The sequence below is a fragment of the Sceloporus occidentalis genome, unplaced genomic scaffold (assembly GCF_023333645.1).
Source record: "Sceloporus occidentalis isolate IW3139 unplaced genomic scaffold, rSceOcc1.0.p SCAF_6, whole genome shotgun sequence".
Lineage (NCBI taxonomy): Eukaryota > Metazoa > Chordata > Lepidosauria > Squamata > Phrynosomatidae > Sceloporus > Sceloporus occidentalis.
Window position 1 is genome coordinate 141,989,543 of NW_028316986.1, and position 24,870 is coordinate 142,014,412.

The window sequence follows — 24,870 nt, forward strand, 5'->3', positions numbered from 1 at the left end:
CACAATCATAGTTTAACTTCAGCAAGCTGGTAGCCACCAAGTAAACACAGAAGTTCAGTTTACTTTTATTAGGACTAATTGTACACCTGGAGAACAGGGTGCGATTCTCAGCTTCGACCATAAAACCCAGTAGATGACCTTGGGCAAGTCACACTATCTCAGCCTCAGAGGATGGCAATGGCAACCCTCTCTGCAGAAACTTGCCAAGAATACCCCATGATAGGTTTGCCTTTGGAAACAATTTGAAGGCATTCAACAACAATTGTACAACCTGCAGTATAGCTCACATAGTCACAGCCCAAGTCAAGCTTTCATATGAAAATTTCTTTAAAAAGAAACATCTCTTACAGCATCATGTGTCAGAGGACAAATTAAAACACAAGAAAAGGCATGTTAAAGAATAAATTTACGTGTTTTTAATTCCATTTAGAAAATACACTGGCCTGATACAGACAGGCCAAAATAAAGCTGCTTCGAGTCACTTTGGAGGTATGGTGTTTCAATGATGTATGCATCCTAAGATTCCAGAAGCTGCACCAAAGCTACTTTGGTGCAGCTTCCAGACTCTTAGGACACATTCATAATTAAAACACCATCCCTCCAAAGTGACCTGAAGCAGCTTTATTTTGGCCTGTCTGTATAGGGCCTTTGTTTCAGGTAGTTTGCCACCACCATCACATGCACCAGTGTATTTTTACTTAGTCTTTAAATCTCTGCTAATGCTGGGGATGGCCCCTGAGTTTAAAGAAGATGCTGGCCACATGAGACTTAGGCCTGTTACAGACAGCCAAAATAAAGCTGCTTCGAGTCACAGTGGAGGTATGGTGTTTCAATGATGCATGCGTCCTAAGAGTCCAGAAGCCACACCAAAACCATGCTCCAGTCTTTAGGGCTGGAGCGTGGCTTTGGTGTGACTTCTGGACTCGTAGGATGCATGCATCATTGAAACACCTTACCTCCACTGTGACTCGAAGCAGCTTTATTTTGGCTGTCTGTAACAGGCCATAATGTACCTAAGTTTGAGTTGCTGGTGTGTGTATATCGTACATGCATCGCATACAGGATGGACCAGACCCTTCATAACTCACTCATTTGAGAGCATAGAAAACAGAAAACTTGCCACTGCCTTACTTCACATAGTTTTATTCTTCACAACCAACAAAAATTTAAAATCCAATATGAGTATATAACTAATGGCAGCTGCCATGTGTCAGAATGGTGGTATTTACTTTTCCACTTTTTAAAGCATTGATATATTTCATATATACAATATCTAATGTTTATGCATCCAAGTCTCTTGAATTTTCACAAAAAGCTCTGGTTATGTTTGGGCACATACCTACTACCATCCTTCCCCAGATTACACACTTTAAAGTTTTGAAGAGTAGATGTATGCATGCACCCCATGTTTAAATGTACATCTTTAGACATTAATATTGACCACATCACTATAAAAAGCATGAAGTGACTTGAACTATTACATATGATTCGTAGAGCTAAACACAGAGCCTAACCATTTTAAAAAGCACATGAACTTCATTGTATCAAATGATGCCGCACTTTCATGATGGGTACTGAATCATCATGAAGGTTGAAGATGTGGAGCAATATTATTTAACTCCAGCCAACATCCCTCCTTCTTCCTATAAGAGCAGACACCATATTAATACACAGACCTCTTTCTGAAAGGTTTCTATTTCAGGAGCAATGTGTCATTGTGATGGATCTGCTATACAGTGAAGTAAGGGTGACTTTATTATTTCTTGGGACCACTCCTTTGATATTTTTTGGTGAAACAGGAATAATAAACTCCAGAAGATGGAAGAATAGATAACCATATAAAACTAGTTAATTAAAATAGCCAGTTAGTGGGAAATATAGAGGGAGAGACCTCTACAAAAATTTATACTGGGAATCTTTTTTGTGGATTACTAGTACAGTATGGTGGGTCCTAAATTGAACTTGATTCATATGGAAATCATTGGGACAAGTTAGTAATGACTTAAAACCCAATGGGTTCCACTAAGTGTGGCTTAACATAATGTGGATCTAAGCTCATGCTGAGCCAGTGTGATTTGGTGGTCTGCTTGTTGGACTAGGCCTGCTGCCACACTGCAGAAATAAAACAATTAGACACCACTTTAACTGCCATGGCTCAATGCTATGAAGTTCTGGGATTTATAGTTTTGTGAGATATTTAATTTTCCCTGTTAGAGAGCTCTGGTGCTCCACCAAACAATAAATCCCAGCTTCCATAGGATTGAACCGTGGAAGGTAAAGAAATGTTAAACTTCAGTGTGGCAGCAGCCTAGGACTCTGAGAGACCAGGATCTGACTCTCTTCTCAATCATGGAAACTCAGCCTAAGAGGAAGGCTATTGCATACCTACTCTAAATAAATCTGGCCAAGAAACCCCTATGATAGGGGCTCCATAAGTCAGCGTCAACTTGGAAACATATAATGACAAGAAGCTGATGTTAACTTCCATATAAGTGATCTGTAGGAGAATAATGAGCTTTGCTTTATTCCAGCTGTGCTTACAGCCTTCCATTTGGTATATTTTGCTCTTTGTATCATGGCTAGCACCTTTCAGGGGGTTATGTCTTGGACAATTCTTGGGACAAAGAAACCAAATTGGCTGCCCAGGAGACCATTGCATAAACTTCCTGCCATGTTTCTTGATGGAGAAAGCTACTGTGAAAAAGATGACACCATCTCTTTATATTTCATGAGAACCCTAATAATTGGTGTTCAAGCTAATCCTGGAAAAGCATTCAAACACAGGAAGGTACAAAACAAAATTATTTACTCCACTGTTTGTTTTTAGCGGACACTTCTAAGGCGAGCCACTCCACACCCTGGGGAATTAAAGAACATGAAAAAGACAGTGGAGAATTTACGGAATGATATGAATGCTGCTAAAGGACTGGATTCAAACAAAAATGAGGTCAATAATGCCAATGACAGAGTGACCACTTCTGTGTAGAGGTTCACGTCCTCCAAGTTTTTGCCTCCTGTGTCTTTCCCCTGCTGTCGAATCGTTACTGTTGCATCCTGGGAATATCATTCAATCAACTCATGTTTTTTACCAGAAATTCGACTCATCTCGTCCTTGTGTCATTTCTTTGGAAGGTGCTTCTCATTGGAAGAAAAGTGCCTTATTTCAGCCCGAGCATTTGAACACATGTGTGCACTGAGAAATACCTCCTACAGTTTTGTTCTTTGCTTGCGCAACTGTTGTTTGTTTGCTGGTGAATTGTTCCCATAATTTCCTGCATTACCATTTTAGTAGATTTTAAAGGTCTTTGTTTGTTTGTTTTTTTAACCTAGGGGAATATACTACAATCATGCATCTCTTTTACACAGGGGAGTTGTCTGCTATTTTGTTGCGGGGGCGGGTTGCCCATAAGGCTTTGGGGTATTTATATATGGCCCTATTTGACCTATGATGAAAAAAGTAGTAGTTATACAGAGAACTGATACTTTTTTTTTACCTCTCTGGCAGCTCAGATGGTGTAAATTTTATAAGTTTGTATAGAAGTTTCATAACAAAAAATGATGTATTTCATTTTTAAAAAAAGAAATTTTAAACGGTACATTTTACTATTTGTGCAGGATGAATTTACAAGGAGATTCACGTTTGTCATATCTGTATGTGCCTTAATGCCACCTAAATCAGGTTATACAGTGATTTAGGAATGGTGAGATTAGTTGAAAGAAGGGTGACTTTCCTTAGATGTACTACCTTGAAAACAATTAACTTTTAACTTCCCTTTGCAAAAATTCACGTTTATTTTAGAAGAAGTATCTTCATTCTACTGTGGTGATGACACTAAGAAGCGTAGATTGCCACTGCCTTATTGTACAATGCACTCACACACTTTTTCAGAAGAAGACTGTCCTTGGAGACATTGTTCTAGCTGCAGCAGCGTTTGCAGTAACTAGACTTTCAGGTGCCTACTTTTGTATGTGCCATGTGTAAACAAAATTGAACAAAATGCACAACAGCAAGTGTGTAAAGTTATGAAAAATGAATGTTATGTACTATATGGGCATGATATTCTGAAACAGACTTGGAAGGTTTTATATCCATAAAACCTAATAAAACACTAAAAAAAATCCTTTAGTGGCTCAATAACATTTTATTCTAGTACTAAAATTGCTACTAAGCTTTATCTATTATTTAATTAGAGTTCTGTTTTCATGTTAACTGCTACTTGATGTTAATTCCAAATATTGCTTATAAATGTGACACATTTGTTTGTTCTGAAATGTAAGCAGCAGAGGATGATACCAAATATTAATTTACCAGATGCCCGTTCTTTGAGTCTCCAATAGAACAGTGCTGTTTTGCAAGCTGTTAGTTGCAGCAACCTCACCAAAGAATGGATGAAAGTACAGCCCACCTCCAAAACGAGACTTAAATTATTGTCTGTGAGGCATGCATGTTCTGTGATTTTGGTTGTGATATATGAAGAATTGACCCACAGCTGTTCAACAGACAGTTGGAAGACCTTGACAATATAAAGTGTAGAAACCTGGAAGCAGCCAAACTACCCCTGCATTTCCTAACATACTTGTGAAAGATAACCCAGCTGAAAAAAAGTATTTCTGGAACATTTATTTAAATCTTTTGGTGGGGGGGGGGGGGGGTCAGTAAAAGATGCATATGTGCATGTCCTATAATTGCAGTTCAGGGAAAAATACAGAACACTCCTCATATCTAATATGGATCTCTCCCCCAATCAGGTGTAATAGGAATGAGGGTATATAGGGGAAATGAAAGTACAATTATTTTTTCTGTAGATTTTGGGCCATATAATATTTATTTTGCTATTTGTGGAAAAACCTGTATGTTCTATTAAAAGATCTGTTTGCTTTCATGTGCCATATGTTCTACAGGAGAAGCAGCTTTCAGACATCAGAACTGTCTTAATTAAGAAGAGAGATTTCCACAAAGGGCCTGTTTTCTCACTGCTAGCTTTTTTTTCTTAAATAAAAAGATAAAATCCATTTAAGAGAGATTTAATAGGTTCTTTGCCATTTTTTTTACTATGACAGCACCACAGTTAGGTCTGCATCTTTGAAGTGTATGTATGGCAAGGCTTTTAATTTCAATTGGATTCACAGGGGCGGCTCACCCTCATGCATACACGATACATAGATATATGTCCTGACTGTATTCAGACATACTGGCTTGGATCCCAAAATGAGTAAAGGACAATGATGAGGAATATTTCCTGGCCTTTCTTTTCCCCCAACAGTTTTGCATAATCTGCTTCTTATTGTTCAAGGAGAGGCTCCTGAATCTCCTAGACAGATTGGTGGCTGAACAGGAGGGGATAAAGAGGTGGGAACCTTTGCTTCTGTGAACTTTCTTCAGCTAGGATCTAAGCCATTTTGTTTGACAAAGTATGGAAGTTTAGTCTTTGAAGTCTCATTATCTCATGATTAAGTAGTGATCCATGTATATGTCTGTGAACCATCATAGTAAGGGAACACTTTCTGAGATCAGTGAGTTTCGTTGCTCAGTGGCTAAATTTGTTTGTGTTAGCACTTGTTCACAGATCATATCTCCATGGTGCTCCTATGTGACACACACAACTCAAAAATGCTATTTGCTTTTTAAAATAAAATGATTGGTTCCTCATAGTGATAGTGTTCAATCTTACCTTCAAATGTGGGTACCATTGAATGGCTGCTTCCCAGTTCAACACCGTGTTGTGTTCTGAGCAGTACGTTTCTGCCAGACGAGTGCAAGCTGGGCTTCCTCCTCTTGTAAATGGGAGTTACTATGTTGAATTTAAGAGTTATCCTTCCCCATATTGAACTACAGTTGCTTCAAAGTTGGACACACACACAATGGAGAATGATGAGTAAGTTGCATTTCTTCTTTCCTTGCTTTTATAATACCATGTGGGCTACTAGCAGAGTTTGAAACAGCAGAAGGTATCAGTCTGACATTGGATGATACAGTAGCATCAAAAAAAGAGAAAACCTGTTGCTTGTGGTCTGTGTCTTCCCAGTGTGTATTTCTGTCCTAATCTATTTCATCCACCAGTGCCTTTCCCTTCCTGTTTCAGTGGCAGTCAAAAAGGTAGGGTGGGCCAATGCAATGAGATACCACACCATGGGTAAGTATTTCCAAGTAGCTTAAGGGAGAAAGGGGATATACAACACAGTGATGCAATGTCTTTCTATGGAATCTTATTAGTCTTGTAATGTGTTGTTCTGCCCTTAGGGAACCTAGATTTCTGTATTTGATTCAAAAGGGACATTCTGATCTCTCATTTATTTTTGGCAGAGCTGTAGCCAGCTTTCACTCTAATGACCTATGAGGTATTGTGTGTGGTGGATTCAAAAATGAAGGCAATCCAGAACAGAAAAGACATTAGAATATCGCATCATATCAGTGTCTATTATCTGAATCTCAAGATGTGCAGATTTCATGCTCTTTTCTTCAAGCAAATGAATGACGGGAACAGTGATTATATAGCCCCTTAGTACCTTTTGCTTTCCAAGCCACTTGCATAAATTTTGCTAATTATTGAGTAAATTTGAAACCCAAACTGACAGAAGCTACACTCTTTCAGGGTCTGTGCTTCAGCTGCTATGCTTCAGTTTATCTTGCACATTTTCTTCTTACACAGGGGTATCAAATGAAGCACTACTTTGTAAACACATGCACCTCATTTCATTCCATCTAAACACTACCCAAGTGCTAGAACCATTTAAGCAGCCTTGGTTGAACAAATTCTCCATACACAAACTTTTTTTTAATATCATGGGCCTTTGTTATCTGCTGGGGTTTGGTTCCAGGACCCCTCATGGATAACAAAATCAATGGCTGCTCAAGATTCATTGAATACAGTGACATAGTAAAATGGTGTCCCTTGTTAAAATGTCTTTTAACACTTTGTCCACTCCCTGTTTTGGCGAAATAAGCATGAAAGGCATGCCATGATCAACATATGTTAAAAGTTGGGAGCCAAGGCTGTCTCTTTCCTATGCTATTTTGGTACTTCTGTTTTGTTAGGTTATTTCACACCATGCCTACGGCTCATGAGCCTGAAAACAAAGATTTTAAAGACATCCTTAATGCGTAACAGAAGTGAATGTGTTACATAACTAGATGCTGAGTCTATGGAATAGCCAACATCTTTTAACATCCATTTTCTACAGCTAGTGCCATGCTTTTTTCCTCTTGAAGTCCATCTTAACATGATTTTCAAAGTGAATGTAACTTACATAATTTTTGTTTCTACAATATGTCTCAATACTGTGCTGACAATGTTTGGGTTTGTGGGGTGATAAGAATATTTTCTGTCACTAAGTAGAAGCAGTGTGTTGTGAGTGAGGCCAAGCCTGAATATCAGGAATTGGTCGGCTGTGAGTATGTTTCCCTGTTGATGCAGGCAAGGCTCCAGATAACCATGTTCAAGGCAAATGCCCTGGGATGTTCTTCCTATTAGGTAGAGAAACAGCAACTTTATAGCTGATTTTGGGTGTCATAAAATGAGACCACATTGTGTGTGTTGTGTTTCTTTTAAACAACTTCCAAAATCTCCCAACTAGCATGGCTTTGCTCTTGGCAGCTGAGAGGTTCTACAAGTTATCATCCAAAATAACAGCAACAAAACAACAACAACCATTTCTCCAAACGGTAGCATGGGTGCCAATATAGGTAAAACACAACTTTAGGCAACAGAATGTCTTCAAAATTACCATAGCAGTGTCAAGATTTGCTGTGCAGTGGATGCCCATACTTTTAGATGTTGACAAGTGCCCCAATATGTTAAATCAAGGATTGGCAAAATGCATTCCAGCAGATGTTGGATTAACTCCCCTGAGGCCTAGTCAGCATAGTCAATAGTGAGGAATGCTGGGGATTGTAGTCTAGCAGGGCTATGTGCTGTTAAAGATTATTTTTTAAGTACAAGGATATCGTGTGAGCCACACATCTATTAAGTCACACATTGCTGACATTTCACAGCACAGGTCTGAACAACCACTCTAGATATTGGCAACAACAGAAAGTCCCATGAGTGGACATGGACAAATTTATTGCAGCACAAAGACTGCAGTAGTTTCATGGTTACTGTAGTCCACTTTCTCAGATGCATCTGAGGTGTTTTTAAAAACTTGGGTTCTGCTCTTTAGGGAAGAGTAGAATATATAAATAAAATAGATCATTTTCTCCATCCCCCAATTTGAACATATTCAAATGCATCATCAGAGGTGGCAGTACTGATCCTTGTCATTCAAACTTGTCCTTCTAGCTCTGCTAGTTATACAGTGTAAACTACTAGACTTTTCTTCCTTCCTGACACAAGATGAAGCATTACTAGTGAGGCACTACTAGCCTTCTTTCATCTGCTAGGCACTGTTCCTCTGATTGAAGATTGTATTGTCTCCATCAGGTTATGAATACTGAGGTCCATATTTTATTCACACTCTTACATTGATTGGAAGAGCTACAGCTGAATGGGATTGCACAGGTTTTGCATACAAAAAGTCCTGAGTTCAGCTCCATCATCTCTAGGTAAAGCTGAAATCTCAGAGAGCCACTGCTACTCAATGTAGACAAATTCCAGAAAGCAACAGAATCCCTCGCCATGGTTGCTAGGGATGTTGAGAGTTTCAGCCCACCAATATCTGGAGGGCCACATATTACTCACTACTGGTATAGGCTGCATCTGCACTGCAGAAATAATGCAGTTTGGCACCACTTTAACTGCCATGACTCAGTGTTATAGAACTCCGGGGTTTGTAGTTTTGTGAAATTTTAGCCACCTCTGTTACAGAGCTCTGGTGCAACAACAAACTAAAATCCCAGAATTCCAGAGCGCTGAGCCATAGAAGTTTAAAGTGTTGTCAAACTGCATTATTTTTGTAGTGCAGATGCAGCTGTAGACAATAATGACCTGGTTCGATGAAGAACCTTAGGAAAAGACAGCCTCCTTTGTCCACACAGTGTGGAGACACATAATTTTATCTTGCCTTCTCCACTCAATACAGGGGAATACAGACTAGTATCTTCTGACTTTCTATACTGTGTAGTTAAGCACTTTGTAAATGGGTTGGCCTTTATTTACTGTGAGGCCAAAAGTCTGTGTTTTGTTAAGGATGCTGAAGAGCGGAAGTCTTTATGCTGGAAAGGAGCATCATTGCTCTGTTGTGCTACTCTATCTTTCTACAGGGCCACTAGATTGCAGTGTTCAACAAGTGTGGTGATGACAGTCGGGATTTGGAGAGAGGACAAGGAAAACTAGTACATTTGATTTTGAAACCTATTCTGGAAAACCAAAGATATTATGTGCTAGAAACCACTAGATGGTGCCATTGCAGACAGAAATGGCAGAAGCTCATTTAATAATGTAGAATACTTCACTCAAGGAAGTTAGTTGTAAATCTGAGCCAATCTTTGTTAAAGACAATGTTACACCTATTGGCTTGTCATATCTAGTCATGAGTTCGATGATTGCCTGTTATCTGTCTAGTTTTTTCTATGCTGATAAAAACCTTATATGTATTGGCTGTTGCTATAAGTTTATTATGTAGCCAACCTCTTTCCAAGAGCTATGGGAAGATGGATAAAAAGAAAGAAATTCAGGACAATATTAAGGAAGAAGACAAATTCAGGATAATATTAAGAGCTCCCTCCATCTTATTATTCTCTCTTAGTAAGTTAGACATTTCAGGACATATTAATTTTTTAGGCTATATTTTATATCAAATTTCAGTTAAATGCCACATATCCAAGATAAAATATAGTCTAAAAATAATATGTCCTGAAATGTCTAACTTACTAAGAGAGAATAATAAGCTGGAAGGAGATCATAGTACTGTCCTGAATTTGTCTGTGCATTTCCAAACGTTCTTGTGATGAAACCATCATTGGCACCTCTCAAACAAGGGGTATCACTAGAGATATGTGGTTTCTGTGGGCAGTAGTGAGTGACACCCTAAGGGGGGGAGGGGGTTAATACCACTGCTTATCAAATGTTTGCCTTTTTGGCAGAAATGGCAATGGCATCCTTTTAAAGCCCTGGAGCTCAGTGGAGGAGAAGGCGTAATTGGGGCGAGGCTCGATAGGTGGAGAAAGGAGAGAGCTCAGGTTTTTAATTTTTTAAAAACTAAAATTTTCTTTAAAAGCATCACATCTTATCAAATGTTAACTTTAATAACATGAAATTATATACATGTGAACACATTTAGGCTGTATGCATAATATTGTAATTTAAAGGTATAATTTTAATTTTACTAGTTGTTTTTGTCACAGCTGTTGCCACTACATTCAGTGTTATAGTGGAATTATGGTTTACGGGTACAAAAAATTATGATTAAGGATTCTGTATGGTGCGATATGGGAAGAGGTCAATGCGGGAGTGACACCATGAGTTACCACTTTGAGTAACACCAACCCTAGTGACGCCACGGCTCTCAAGATCAAAATATTGTTTAAAAGGTGTTCATACATTACCTTAGAACAGTGTTTCCTAAACTTTAGTCCTCCAGAATTTTTGGACTTCAGCGCCCAGAATTCCTGTTTGTTGGCCAAACTGGCTAGGCCTTCTGGGAGTTGGAAGTGCAAAGCATCTGGAGAACCAGAATTTGGGAAACACTGCCTTGGAAGGACAAAATGGAAGGACATGCATGTTTGGGGCTCAAGTTGTACAGGGCTTTCTAAACGTGAAAACAACAACAACTCTCCACCAAGTTAAATTATTCCTGAAATGCCTTCTCTTTGCCACATGTTTTTGATGGCTTGCATGTCCCAGACAGCCATTAAGGGTGTCTGAAGCTACAGTCTGATGTCCTACAGTAGTTCATAGGTCTTCAGGTTGTAGAGATGTTCGGGGCAAATTTGTTTTCATTTCAAATAACTAAGCAGTTCTTTTTCTCTGATAGCTCCAACTCCATAAGCCTAATAAAAGTCAAAGAAATCTGTAAAGGAGCTGAACTATATTGCAACAAGCTTTGCCTTGAACTAACAATCTTAGCCTCCTATACAGTTTTGTTGTTGTTGTTGTTATTATTATTATTATTATTATTATTATTATTATTTATATCCCGCTTCTCCAGAAGATTGAATCGGCTAAAACTAAAAACATCCATAATATACAATTACCATTATATCCCAAGCCCTCCCTAACCCTCCCTTCAATTGCCAGTAACAGCCAAAATTGAAGCCCAAACTGGCTAAGAACAATCCTCTGTTTGAAAGTGTCCACTGTTGGAAGGACTCTCTTAACCAACCCCAACAAGACTGGAGAGGAAGGGGCAGGGAATCCCCTCAGGATTTTATTCCCAACTTCAAAGCATCCCTCCAAGGTGCAGAAGACACTTTAGAGATAAATTCTGCCATGTCACTGACCAAATGGCATGGAAGCCATGGGAGAGCAGAGGTCACAAAGTGGTCATCAATGGTCAGCACATGGGTAGCAGACTGCGGAGGATCTAGAAATCAGAATAGGTAAATGCATTGGAGTGGAGCTGTCCCTCCCCCCACCTCCGCTGCTTCTCCATAAGGCTGCAAGGATCTTCCAGGAGGCAATTTCAGTTTAAGCAGAAAGCACTCTGCTTTTATGTGCCTGCAGAGCTCGGGAATTATAGGGGTAGTGCAAATCTTTCCAAGCCAGTGTTATTTTGTGGTATTGTTTCACTGTTTGATGGCAAATTTTGAGATGAATTTTTAAAGTTTTGTGGGTCTTCTGGCAAGACACTCCCTGTCCATATTTAATTGCAGTAATTCTTTCTAGATTTGCAGCTCTACCTAGTCATTTGTATTTCCACATCTGATGAAAATCTATGTGTTCTTTTTTTGTGTCCCCCTCCCCTTGATGTATATGTGGCCCACCTGACAGTTTTGCCAATGGAGGAATTCTACAGCAGATAAACTGGAGCAGGAGGATGGAAACCAGCCACGAAGATCACTTCCTCAAGGGCATATGGGTGCCAAGTCTTCAGTCCACAAAATGGTAGTTCCCAGCAACTACCAATGACTGGTCTTTCCTGGTTTTGTAATTTTTTCATTCCTGTAGGATACAACAGTTTCTTTTTCCTTTTTCTTCTTCTTTCTCTGCACTTCACCAAGCATTTCTTCATTAGGCAGAGGCCCATTCAGTTGCCACAACTGGAGATGGTTGATTCCTCAACAACATGACAACTTGAGCCTTCCGGGGCCAACGGCAAGCCTGAATTGAAAGTCTTCTACTCTTGTATATGTCCACTTAGCAGGTCTTGGTTTTTATGTAGTTTCATGTGCCCAAATCTTTTGCTTTTTGTTTACCTTGCAGGAATCTATTAAGTGGCTTCCCAAGTCTCCTAAGCTGCATGGGAGCCACAACTGGAATTCCCAGGGCTCCCGTTGGGGTTCTTTGAAAGGAAAGGAGAGCACGCAAGGGGGCAGCCTGTACAAGTTCGGCTCAGTCAAGGAAAAGTGGAAGGAAGGGCGAATCAGTCCTGAACAAGAAGCCGAGGAACTAGAGGATCCTGAGGAGGATGTAAGTCCCATAAATTCTGGATTTGAGAAATCAGTAGGCCTTTTCACACTCCACAGTAAGACCACTGTGATTCCACTTTAACTGCCTTGGTTACATCCTATGCAATCTCAGCCTTTGCAGTTTGGCGTGTCACTGCAGGCATTGTCTGGATGAGAATTGCAAATCCCAGGATCCCATAGTGTGTTGCCATGGCAGTTAAAGTAGGATCATACCAGTTGAGGGGGAAAGGGCTTAATATTGTTGTATGGTATTTATACGCTGCTCTTTCACCTCTCACTAACACACATTTCATGTGATCTCTATAGTCAGTAAGCGCTATCATGGTGGGTGGTAGGTTTGGCTGCTAGACTAGGGTACTGTGTTCAAATCCTCACTTGGACACAGAAACCCACTGGGTGACCATGGACAAGTCACACTCTCTCATCTGCAGAGAAAGGGTGACCTCCCTCTGAAAAGATTTTGCCCTGTGATAGGTTCGCTTTAGGGTCACCATAAGTCAGAAATGACTTGGAGAGACACAAGAACAGTCAATATAAAAGAGAATGTAAAAATACAGTTTGCAAATAACTCAATAAAGTTACATAGAAATCATAATAAAACACCTGCTATTAACTAAAATTTCCATGCATTAATCTTCTTTCAACCTAAAGAAAACAAACACATGAAAAAGATGGTCCCACTTGATGATCCTTTGGTATTTTTATGACATCCTCATCACAGCCACTGACTTCTTTTCTCTTTTTATTTAAAATTCCTGGCTTCCAAGGCAGGGTGTTAGGATGCCTACTGTCTTTTCACTATCATTCTTCCTGCTGTTTATTTCTTTGCTTGTTTCCTAAACAAAACAGGAGCCTATATCCAAATTCTCTGGGAGTCTCTTTGATTCCAGCGATAACATCCGGGACCAAAGAAGTGCTAAAGTTGGTCTTCAACAGGAGAGACCAAAAGCAGCATCGAAGGGGAAAAGCTTTCCTGCAGCCAACAAGAAGCAGCAGGTTCCAGCTGCAGCAACTACAAACAGCCTCCCAACAGAAGGCAACAGGTTTTCCAAGGAAAACAAAGACCAAGAGGCAGCCCAGGCACCCTTGAAGGTAACTCATTAACATGAAGAAATTCTGGCTTCTTCATTGTACTCTGTTGAACTAAGTTCTACTAAAAGCAGGAATACCTAATGTCCACTCCTGCTTATCAAGCTTGTAAGGCAGGCCCTGGTTATTCAATGATTTGCCAGGCAGCCATAACTAAAGGCAAAGAACTGAGGGACTGGAATACCTGATGGTATTCTGTCCTGACCGAGGTTGCATCTGCACTGCAGAATTAATGCAGTTGACACTGCTTTATCTGCCATGGTTCAAGGCGACGGGATTTGTAGTTCTGTGAGCTATTTAGCCTTCTCTGTTGGAGAGCTCTGGTGTCACAACAAACTACAAATCCCAGGATTCTATAGAAAGGAGCCATGCCAGTTAAAAAGATGTCAGACTTCATTAATTCTGCAGAGTGACAGTAGTCAAGGAAGTCTGGGGGAAAACTTCACTTCCTGTTTTTAGGGGAGTGTTTCCCATCCTGGCACCTTCCAGATATGTTGGACTAAAACTCCCATCATACCCAGAAAGCACTGAGGGTCCCAAGAAGGTTATCTAGGGCTCTTGGCGTTTGTGGACAGTTCAATGCAACTCCCAGTTTTGGATTGAAGAAGGCATCACAAGGAGATAAAGTTTATATCTAAAAAGGCAGAGAGTGAAGCCAGGCCTTCCCGCTTCCCTTAACTTTCTCCCCTTCCCTTCCACATACTTTCACCTGTCTTCTTGAAATCACCTGCATCCACACTGTAGAGATAATGCAGTTTGATACCACTTTAACTGCCATGGCTCATTGCTATGGAATTTGGGGATTTGTCATTTTGGGAGGTATTTAGCCTTCTCTTTCAGAGAGTTCTGGTACCACAACAAAGTACCAATCCCAGAATTCCATAACACTGCCTCTGTGACTTCAATACCATAGGAATCATAGCCAGATCCATATTTAAAATTCATTTAATTGGCTGGCCATTTGCATCATATTCTAGGTGGCCAAGATTTTTTGTTTCTTAAAAAAAAAAGTCACTGCAGCACAGGCACTGTATGTCCTTCATTCATTTGGAAGTAAATCATGTAGCACATGTGCATCCCTCCTTCTGCATGCATTTCATGAGCCTGTCAAATGGAAATGGAATCTGTTGTGTGTTTGCTTTTAACTGGCCATACAATCCTAATTATAATTCTCTTCCAGATAACCATTACTGTGTGCAGTCAAATGGGGAGTCTTGGTATTAGCATTGCTGGTGGAAAGGGCTCATCTTCATGTAAAGAAAATGATGAGGTGCATTTCATTACTCCCACATCTCCCAACTCATCCTTTTTTGTGAGAGACCAAAATGGTCATTCATGGAAACTAGTCCTCTCCTGCTATAATCTCTTACCTCTTTGGAAGTCAATAGTGGTGTTCTATGGCAGCCTTAATAAGAAGATCTGTGGTGAACCCCAGAATAGTAGAACTGGTGACAAATTTTGTTAGTAGCATTTATTTTGTTATTCGTTTGTTCGTTCATTCATTCATTTATTCATTCATTCTTCTAGAAAGGAGTATGCACATTATTATTTCCCCAAAACAATGTCTTAGAAATTGCCATTGCTGGTGTCATTCTTCCATCTACATTGAAGGTGACTCCATTTAAGGCTTGCTAATGTAACTACATTCTGTGTCTCCTGTCTCTGTATAATTGCTCCTTTCTCTATAGAATCCATGTGTGTGGTGCGATCATGCCATAGATAATTTCTGTCTATATTCTCTTGTTCTCTCTTCCAAAACATGTGGCATTTTGTTCTCTCCTGTTGAATGTATTGCTTGCATTCTTGCTATTTTATGGAGGCTGAGTTCAGTGGGTTTTTTTGGTTGGGTTTTTTTTTTTTTTGGTGGTTTATACTCCAAAATAAACAAAAAACAGTCTTCCATGTCATTAAAGACACTCTCTTCCTTTACACTCTGTAACTTCTAACACAGAGACTCATGCCTGGGGCCTGAAGTGTTGCTTTCTTTCTTTGCAGGGAATTTTAATAGCCCATGTTTCCAAAGATGGCCCCGTTGAATTGGATGGGGTACAATCTGAAGAGGAAGTTTTAGAGGTATAAGAAACTTTTATTTCATCTTTTGCTTGTGATGTTTGATTGTTAAAAGCCATTCCGAACTGAATATTGAACTGAAACTATACCAAAAGAGGCAGGTATCATCATGATAGTCTGTATACACAAGGCAATATTTGCTGTGTAGCCAAGTCCTAATATCTTTCAGCACTGTATTCTAGCAATTCCTCTACACTGAAAAAAAAAGGCTTACTGCCTTTCTGTACCCAAGCGAAGGCCTATTTGTGGCCAGGCCTTTGAGAAATGATTGCATCGGGAAAATGGGCATTGCATAATGTGCTGCATTTTTTATTTGTTCTTTTAATAGCTTTTGTTTTTGTTTGAAATTTTAATTACTTTTAAAATTTTTGTATGCTTTTAATTTTAACTATCTTTGTTTTCATTGTGGTATGGGAGAAAAGGAAGGAAAAACACAGTAAAATGCTTGGAGAGGTTTATTCAGATATTATTGCAATAACTTTTTTGCATTTTTAAAAAAATGTTTAAGTTTTTCTTTATAACAAAACTTTTTTTTACTCATTTGATGCGTTTTGGTTTGAACTTTTCTTCATGAACTGTTGCTTCTTTGTACCATTTTCTTGTGTTAGAACTAAGCTTCCAAGCATGCTGTAATCAATTGTCGCAATTTTATTACAGTAATAACACTGAAGTGTTATTATTGAACTGAAGTATACCTCTCATCGCCTTTCATGGTTGTGAGCCACCTTGAGTCCCACAAAATGCAGTATATTATTATTAACAGTAAAGGCCTTCTACTACTACTACTACTTATTATTATTATTATTATTATTATTAATAAACAACTAAAATGGAACAGATAAACAGATCCTTCTTCCCTGTCACCTTTCCCCAAGACATCCTCTCGTTCTTGCCCATGAAATCAGCCAAGCTCACTTACCTGAGCTGCCAGTTGAGTGACTGATATGGATGAGAGGATTTCTTGGGGAAAGGAGAAGGGGAAGAAAAATATGTTTATCTGCTCTGTTTTTAACACCTAACACTTACTTCTTGAGCTGGACTTCCCAAAATAAAAGGGAAAGGGACAAGAGAGAGGGAAGGGGAAGAAAGAGGGAGCAAGGATGTGGTGGTGGCAGTTTTCTGTCACTTACCAAGAGGCAAGTGGAACAGAGAGGATGCCGTGGTGGCAAGAACACCCTTAACTTATCCATGGATCATAGAAAAAAACATAATTTTGATCCCCAAGTCTGCCTTCATCTTTATACATGAGGTCAACTTACACATGCGAACATACAGTAAACCAAAATAAGGACCTTTTTTATATGCCGAATGTGGGCAACAATGGGTGCCATACTATGGCACCTCCTGCGAGTGAATGCTACTGAGTGCAGTGGGTGATAGGTCTGAATAAACATTCATTGGTTTGTATTACACATGTTTGATAACAGGAATCCACTTGTATGTTTAAGAATAGCTTGTTTGTAGCCACGAATTTTTATTTAAGCATGTTGTATCATCTTTTGATGGTGCAATTACCAGTATGAAAAGTAAAGCTGAAAATTTCTGTGGAGTGTGAAGAAGTATTTTGAGTCCATATGGCCTATGTAAAAGTAACTAGGGAAAAAGGAAGCCAAAAAAAAAAAAAAAAAAGAGTTGTAATGGAGATACTGCATCTGGGACTATCCAGAAAAAAGTAGTCTTCCCTCCTAAAATTAGTAGGACAAGGTACTTGCAACTAGCTTAAGTTTCATTGATTTAAACCAGACTAAAGCATTCCCTGTAAATGAAGCGATAAACACATAGATCTTTCTTCATGCCACGAGATGGCACTATTAGCAGATATAATAATATTTTTTAAACAGCAGAAGAACAATAACATAAGGAAGGTAAATATGTATTTGCATGTGTTAAGATGTTGACAGAGGGCAAGAACATCATTTGTTTTGAGATAATCCAGAGAGAGTCACAGCCTAGGGCCTATACTGAGCATAGGTAAATCCCTAGACTCCATTCCTGCCATGTCCAATCAAATCTTCTTGGGAGCAGGCTAAGAGAAAATCTAATGGTGAAATAAACAGTGGGGTTAGTCAGATGTTGTTTGTAGCATGACTATGCGAATAAACTCAAGCATTCTGGTTTTGTTGTTCACACTGTTTTTTAATCGGAACTGCATATATGCAAGTTCTTTTCACACACATGCCAGCACTGCAAATAAATATGGAGTTGATGATGTGGATGTATTCAAAAGACTTGAACACATACAAAGTCTTGTCCTGGGTCTATTTGCATCCATTATTCACACAGCCAACAATATAAATCTTTTTGGAAAACTCAGAAATAAGTGTGTGTGTTTTTAGGCAGCCCTCCCAAAAATTTACTCAGGTGCATTCGAAATCCATTTGAACAACAAAGATTTAACCCACATTTTCTACAGGGATTATTTTCACCATCTAAATAACTCCCAAGAGTCAGACTCAGTAGACGCATACCCTCCAACATTTCATAGATGAAAAACAGGTCACATGTGCCCAGGCAACATCTGACTGTGGTCAAGATGGTAAAAGTTACTAATGAGGAAGAACATGAAGGGTAGCTGCAGCACTTTGCTAAGCCTACTGGGAAAAGTGAGACCTCCTCCTCCTCCTCCTCCCAGCAGAGGTGATTGAATGCAAACTACTTTGCACTTTGAACTCAGTTTGCAGCAATTGAAATAAACAGAGAATGAAGGGGGAAATGGAGAAAAGGAGAGAGAAGCCGGTGCATTTTAAAAGTAATTGAAAAAGTGTATCAACAGAGGATTAATCAAGACTGTTTCTGTTGAATCAGAACATTTCGAGGGTATCAATAGAAGACATCTCTTACAAACCACTTGTCTTTAAGAGGTGATGTGTGTGTATATATGAGTTTTCAGTTCTAGCAATCATGCATGGGCTTCAGGGTCTAACAGCCTCTATCTCTAATCTTTTTGGACCCCAACCAGATGGAACTAGCATTTATGCCACTGCCAGGGATGCTCTGTGGTCTGATATAGAGAGGGACACATCTTTCTGCTGCCAAAGTATAAGACACTCTCTCTCCTTAGACAATAGACCATTTCCCTCATTGTTGCTTTTTAAAAGCTAGCAATATGGTATATGAAAGAGGCTCCGTAATATTCTCCCTTCTGACATTGTTAGGCAGCAGGTGAGGCTCAAGGTCAAACTAGATTAGTACAGATTTAGAAGAGGTTCTCCTTTCCCTCAACAGGTGAAGGACAGCTGTTTGTCATAACATATGATTGTCTTAATCTTTATTGAAATTTACAAATAAAAAAAACCCCATGTGATTGTCCTCACTATCTTATCTAATATTTAGTATGCTTCGTGACAGGATTAGTCACTGAAGGCAAAGATGGACTTAATTTGCAAGTCTGATTGCCAAGGCATGAACTTGATTCCCTCGGGGAAAAAGTGGAATATAATTAAATTGTATTATTATTAACTTCTGAGAAATCCCATTGTGTGTGAGGGATGGGGCACAGGCTAATAGTAAGGAGCACCTTTTCTGTCTTAAATTTTAATTGAACTTAAAGTCTCTTGTACCTTTTTTGTGATGGTTTGTGGATTGTGCAAATCTGAACACCTCCCCTATTAGAGAGCCACATGCCACCTCCACTCAGATATAAAAGCTGTGATTAGGCAGCCAGTTGAATGTTACTTGAGTCTTAATTTGCAGAACTAATAAGCCTAGTTCATGAGGCCAAGGAAGTTGATGTGGCTTGCAAGAGAGGGCAACAGTTGGAGAGTTCATGAGGATTTCAGCTTTTGCTTCCTTCCCTAGTTATGGCTGCCAATTGCCCCACTCTGCCTAATGGTAGGGTTGGCACTGCACTCACTTGACCACATTTGTTCTAACTCTGAAACATGTGACACAGGTAGTTACACTTTTTTGAATATTGCCTGCATTTTCAAATTACCTACTCTTTTTGTTTTCCCTCTTTTAAAAAGGATGCTGCTATTTCTGAGCCCAGCACACCTGATTCTGGTCCTGCAGAGATACCATCTAAAAGTGGCCCATTTCAGACCATAAACCATGTTATAACAGTAAGTGATGGAGGATGAAATGAACAACAGGGCTAAGGAATGGCTACTATCTGAGGTTTTGTAAAATAAAGATCAACACTTATATAGATAAATTGATAATCCTTAATATTTTTATTTTTTTTTCTGAATCTGAATTTTACTTTTCCTGTCTGGCTTGCGTACTAATTTAAATACAACAACCCACCAGTTGTCAGTGTACAATGACCAATATATGTATTTTTAAATATTAAAAATCATAGTTATATTTAATCATGTCTCCTTCTCCCTCATTCAGGAGAGACCTGGGCTGTACTCCTAGGCTCCCCTCTCCCTTCTGTGTATTGGCAGTGGGACTGTGTTTTTGCAATGGGAAAGACAAGGAAGCCAGAAAAGAGACAGAGCAGGCACAGGCAACAGGCTTCTTCCTGGCTCTCTTTCTCATTGCATGAGAATTGAATATAGCTTGGAACATTTATTTGTAGAAGTAACATGCTATGTGTGCTTCAGCTTGTTTTCAGTGTACCTTGCTAAATATTATTAATTGCTTAAATAATATTATCTCACTATTGTACACCTATACCTACTTTGCCAAAATACAGCTGAAAAGTGGCAGAAAATATGCCTGTTATGACTCACCAACAATATTTTAGAAGTAAATAAGTAAATGCTGTTTGTCACACCAAAAAGCTGCCAAAAAAGGAATTATGTTACCAGTTGTTACTAGGAGTCCTGAATTCAGTTTTGACCCTGATAAGACAGTTTTGGATCTGGTCCGATTTCAAAATCCAAATCACCATCCCCCCATTGGAAAACCACAATGTTTTCCCACATATCCAATAGAATTTAGAGACATAGAAGTTCCAGGGGTGTCAGTGCATCACTAATTTCTGTACAAGCTTCGTTTGGAAAAAAGTTCCCATTTGCAGCCTTTCCTGTCCAGGAAGCATCCTTTTCTGGACAGGAAATAATATTTTGGTGTAGAAATGTTATTTTTTCTATGCAGAAACTGCTGTTTCCTACATAGAAAATGCTATTTCCTGCACAGAACCATCATGTGTGACTTATGCACAGAATAAGTCCTGAATTCTGAAGATTCTTGTCAGCCCAGGAGTCTTCTCATGTTTTTTAACAATTTTTCCAATACTTTTAAATATTCTTTCCAGCCCTATTCCCTAATATCAGGGCGCCTTCCAGTTGAAGGATTGTGCTCCCCCCCCCCCCCCCACAAAGTGGAAAGGCAGCCAAAGGACAGGCAATCAGAGAAGTAGGCAGAGAGGCAGAGTATCAATATTTAGATGAAATTTGACTAATGATCAGATATGATGAGGATGATGAAATGACAGGTGAGTTGAGGAGAGGGTGCTTCTCCTTTATTCTGCCACTAGTCGAACTGATGCTTGGGGGGTGGGGGTGAGTGGGTGTCAAACATTACTGTATGTCAAACCGCCACACACCACTGCAGGTCAACTGTGAAATTATGAAAATGTGTTAACTATTAGAGATTGTGTCTTAAAAACAAAGAGTAGTTTGTCCAATCCATGTTTCTAATACTTGGAGAATATTTGAGCATTCAGAAAATATATGGCTTCTGACTTTGGAAAGAAGAAGAAAGAGAGGTATTTTTGAAGTGAACGTTCATGTTGCCTCCTAGAGTCTCCTGTCCATTTCACTTTGTTTCCTGCCCTCTTTCCTCTCTTCTTGTACCCAAGATACCTCGCATCATCCTTACACGCCCTTCGACTTCAGATGAAGATACGGACCAGTTACCACAAGATCCTGATGATTTTGAGCCAGAGGAAACAGAGAATACTGAAGGCCTCCTCTATTCAGACTGTTTAAACAATGCTTTTTACCCTCCTTAATAAAAAAAAATCTTTTTAGAAAAACTCCCACAGAATATCATGGTATTTATTCCTCTCTCTTTTTTTTTGTAGTGTGGAAAGGTGAAGGAGAAAGGGGAGTTTTGTGGGGTGGGGGAAAGAGGGAAGCCATTTTGGGTAGGTGAGGGCCTGTCAAGATGGAAATCTATGTGGCGTGGTGCCAAGGAAGGCAGCTTGCATTTCAGGGCAACCAAGGGAAACCCAAGGTAGCTAAGAGGAAAGAGAGAAGGCTCTTGGAAGTATTTACTGTATCGGCATACATTTCCAAGAAAAAGAAGAGAAAATTTCACAGCTATAACTCTGTTCCTCGGACTGAAAACCCTTGAGGAACTGATGAATAGGTACCTAAGAGTTTTGAAACTACAAATAGACAATAGATTGTGTCTCCCTTACCTGAAATGCTTGAGACCAGAAGTGTTTTGGGTTGTTTTGGATTTCGGAATATCTGTATTTGCTTTTATGTACATAATGAGATATCTTGGAGATGGGACCCAAGTATAAATGCAAAATTAATTATGTTTCATATAGACATAGCGTGAAGGTAAGTTTATACAATGTTTTAAAATAATTTTGTGCTTGAAGCAAAGTTTGTGTACACTGAACTATCAGAAAACAGAGGTGTCACTATCTCAGCCACTCAGGAAAAAAGTTTTGCTTTTTGGAATTTTGGCTTTTGGAATTCTGGATAAGGAAGACACAACCTATATATCCCATGAAAATCATGCCTGGTGTGAAATTCTTTCATGTCCCTAATTGACAGGAGACAAGTGGCTTGTGTTGAACAAGGATATTGTGGTACTATGAATCCCTTTGCTTCTGTTCCTTGAGGCAGGCATAAATGAAGTGCTCCTCAGATTGAGGTGCAGGATTCGTGTGTTTTTTCCTAATGTGTCATGGACTGCTACCAAATTTATTCCCACTAGCTACTGCAACATTTTCCTTCTTTCTTGGAAACTCTCAGTGGACCAGCAAGAAAAGGCTCCCAAACTGACATTGGTCTACGTTCAGTGGTCCTGCTTTAGATGTTTTGCAATTCAATCTCACATCTCCAAAATCCTTACCAACAACGGTTTATGGGACATCTACTCCAAAACACCTGGAGCACCAGGTGCAAGGCATGTAACACTGTATTCTGTTTACCCATGTCTCACCTCACACTCGTCTATAGAACAGCAAGCAGTATTGTCCAGAGACTGACAGTAGCAGTTGCTGCCATAGGAATGTGGACTGTGATCCTTGTCAAGATTAACTTCCCCCTCATTCCCACATTCCATGTCAGCTGAAAGGTAAGAACTCTGAGGATAACAGCAGGCAAAGTTTGAATGTGTTTCATTTTGAAATGCAACATGGACCTTAATTTCGGCAAAGGGATCATCACTACACGCTCTGTTTGGGAACATATTTTTAATTCCAGAACACTCTGACATTATGATGAAGGGAAAAAGACCATGATCACGGTACATTTCCCTTATCAGGGATTTCAGCAGTGAGCAAAGAGCAATCTTCATTAAATCAGATGAAAATCAAGATGGGAGTGGGAAGGATTTGGTGGCAGGAGCAGAGGTGGACTGTGGGATAACATGAAATCTTCAGGAAATATAGGTTATTGTGGACCCTGCTGTGGGGCAGTGCCAGTAAAATGACTGGCTTGCAGAAGCAGCATTTGTCAGGTAGAAAGATGTTACTGTGGTATCTAGTTTATGTTCTGCTCTTTTTTTCCAGTGAGCAGATGTTTTAAGTTACTGGGGTTTTGATATGCTAGCTATTTTTTAACAACAACAACAGTATAATCATTTTTTACCATTAGATTTTTAGCTGTGTCACCTTGTCAGGTGCCATGCCAGGAAAAGTGGTATGGTATATACAACAAAACAAAACATCCAATCATAACTGGGTAAAGGTGGATTTATAAGCTTCTGCCTTTTGGGATTCATGTTTATGGTCACTAATGACTGAATATGACCCCAGAAATCCACCTCTTAAACCAGCCAGTGCAGCAGTTGAATGGTTTCTGATGCACTGCAAATCAAGGCATTGGGAAATGACAATTGCAGTGCTGTCCTGGTCACAAGGCATGTTGAGAGAAGCAGTCATGGCTGGACCCCAAGGGGTGTCTCTAGGTTCCTGTGTCAATGTGCCCGGCAACCAGGAAAGAGCTGCAGTTGTCGTTCTCAGCTCTGGGGCAATTCTGGAACCCTTTATTTGGCCTGGTGGCGCAGTGGTTAAATGCCTGTACTGCAGCCATTCACTCAAAACCACAAGGTTGCGAGTTCAAGACCAGCAAAAGGGCCCAAGCTCGACTCAGGCTTGCATCCTTCCGAGGTCACTAAAATGAGTACCCAGACTGTTGGGGACAAATTAGCTTACTTGCTAATTAGCTTACTTGCTGTTCACCACTATGATCTTTGGAATAGCGGTATATAAATAAAACAAATTATTAATTATTATTATTAAGAGATAGGTATTTGGACAGCTTAATTGGCAGAAGTACCTATAGTGATGGAGCTCTTTTGTCATAGCTATTTCTGCAAATGTAGGCTCTTGGCCTACGTCTTCATATTGCTTATAAAATTTTCAGAAAACTATAGCAATATTTGGGATCTAAACTTATTTATTTTGGAGGAAAGAGCACAATCTAGGCATATTTACTCAGTATTCAATGGGACTTACACTCAGGACTTTATATTGTTAGTAAAAATGTACTACCTTCCTGCCAGTATTATCTGTCTTATATGTCTAGTATGCATCTTTGAAACTGATGAAGCAACTAAAACTGACAATTAACAATAGTAAAAGATAATGACCAGAATGCTGTTGGGGCATGACTTTTACGTAGGTGGACTTACATTTGGGGGAATTAGAACTGCACAGTATTTGTATCCAGTAGAGCAGTGGTTCCCAACCTTTGGTCTTCCAGATGATTTAGGCTTCAGCTCCTGTAATTCCTAACTGTTGGCCAAGTGGGCTGGGGCTTCTGGGAGCTGAAGTCCAAACCAAATTGAGGACCAAAGGTTGTGAACCACTGCAGTAGAGGGCCATTGTTATGTTACTATGTAGCAGACCCACCAATGTGACTAGGTTTCTCAGTGCCTCTGCTATTTAGCTAAGTCTATGCAAAGTTACATCACGTAAAGGGTCACATAGCATTTCATGAATGTTAATGCCAGACATCTTAAAAGTCACCATGTCAGTTTGAAAGTGGCAGAGAAAAATAAGTTTACTCCTGTCTAAATTATATTAGTGAGGAGGCTTGGTGGGGTGGAAAATTATTGCAAAGCTGCTATGC

At 39.5% G+C, this 24,870-nt stretch overlaps 1 protein-coding gene across 2 annotated transcripts in view; it reads left to right on the forward strand.

Annotated features, from left to right (window-relative positions):
• LOC149311473 (leucine-rich repeat-containing protein 1) overlaps nt 1-21,566 on the forward strand; it is a 118,341-nt gene extending 96,775 nt beyond the window's left edge. Inside the window, exons 14-19 of one of the 2 annotated variants that reach the window (XM_089531130.1) lie at nt 12,300-12,506; nt 13,355-13,597; nt 14,775-14,864; nt 15,590-15,667; nt 19,630-19,725; nt 21,414-21,566. In XM_089531130.1, the coding sequence (XP_089387256.1) occupies nt 12,300-12,506; nt 13,355-13,597; nt 14,775-14,864; nt 15,590-15,667; nt 19,630-19,725; nt 21,414-21,566 (867 nt within the window). Of the gene's footprint in view, nt 1-2,827; nt 4,103-12,299; nt 12,507-13,354; nt 13,598-14,774; nt 14,865-15,589; nt 15,668-19,629; nt 19,726-21,413 lie in introns of those variants that run through there. The other variant, XM_089531129.1, reaches the window with a different exon arrangement.
• The last annotated feature ends 3,304 nt before the right edge of the window (nt 21,567-24,870 follow it).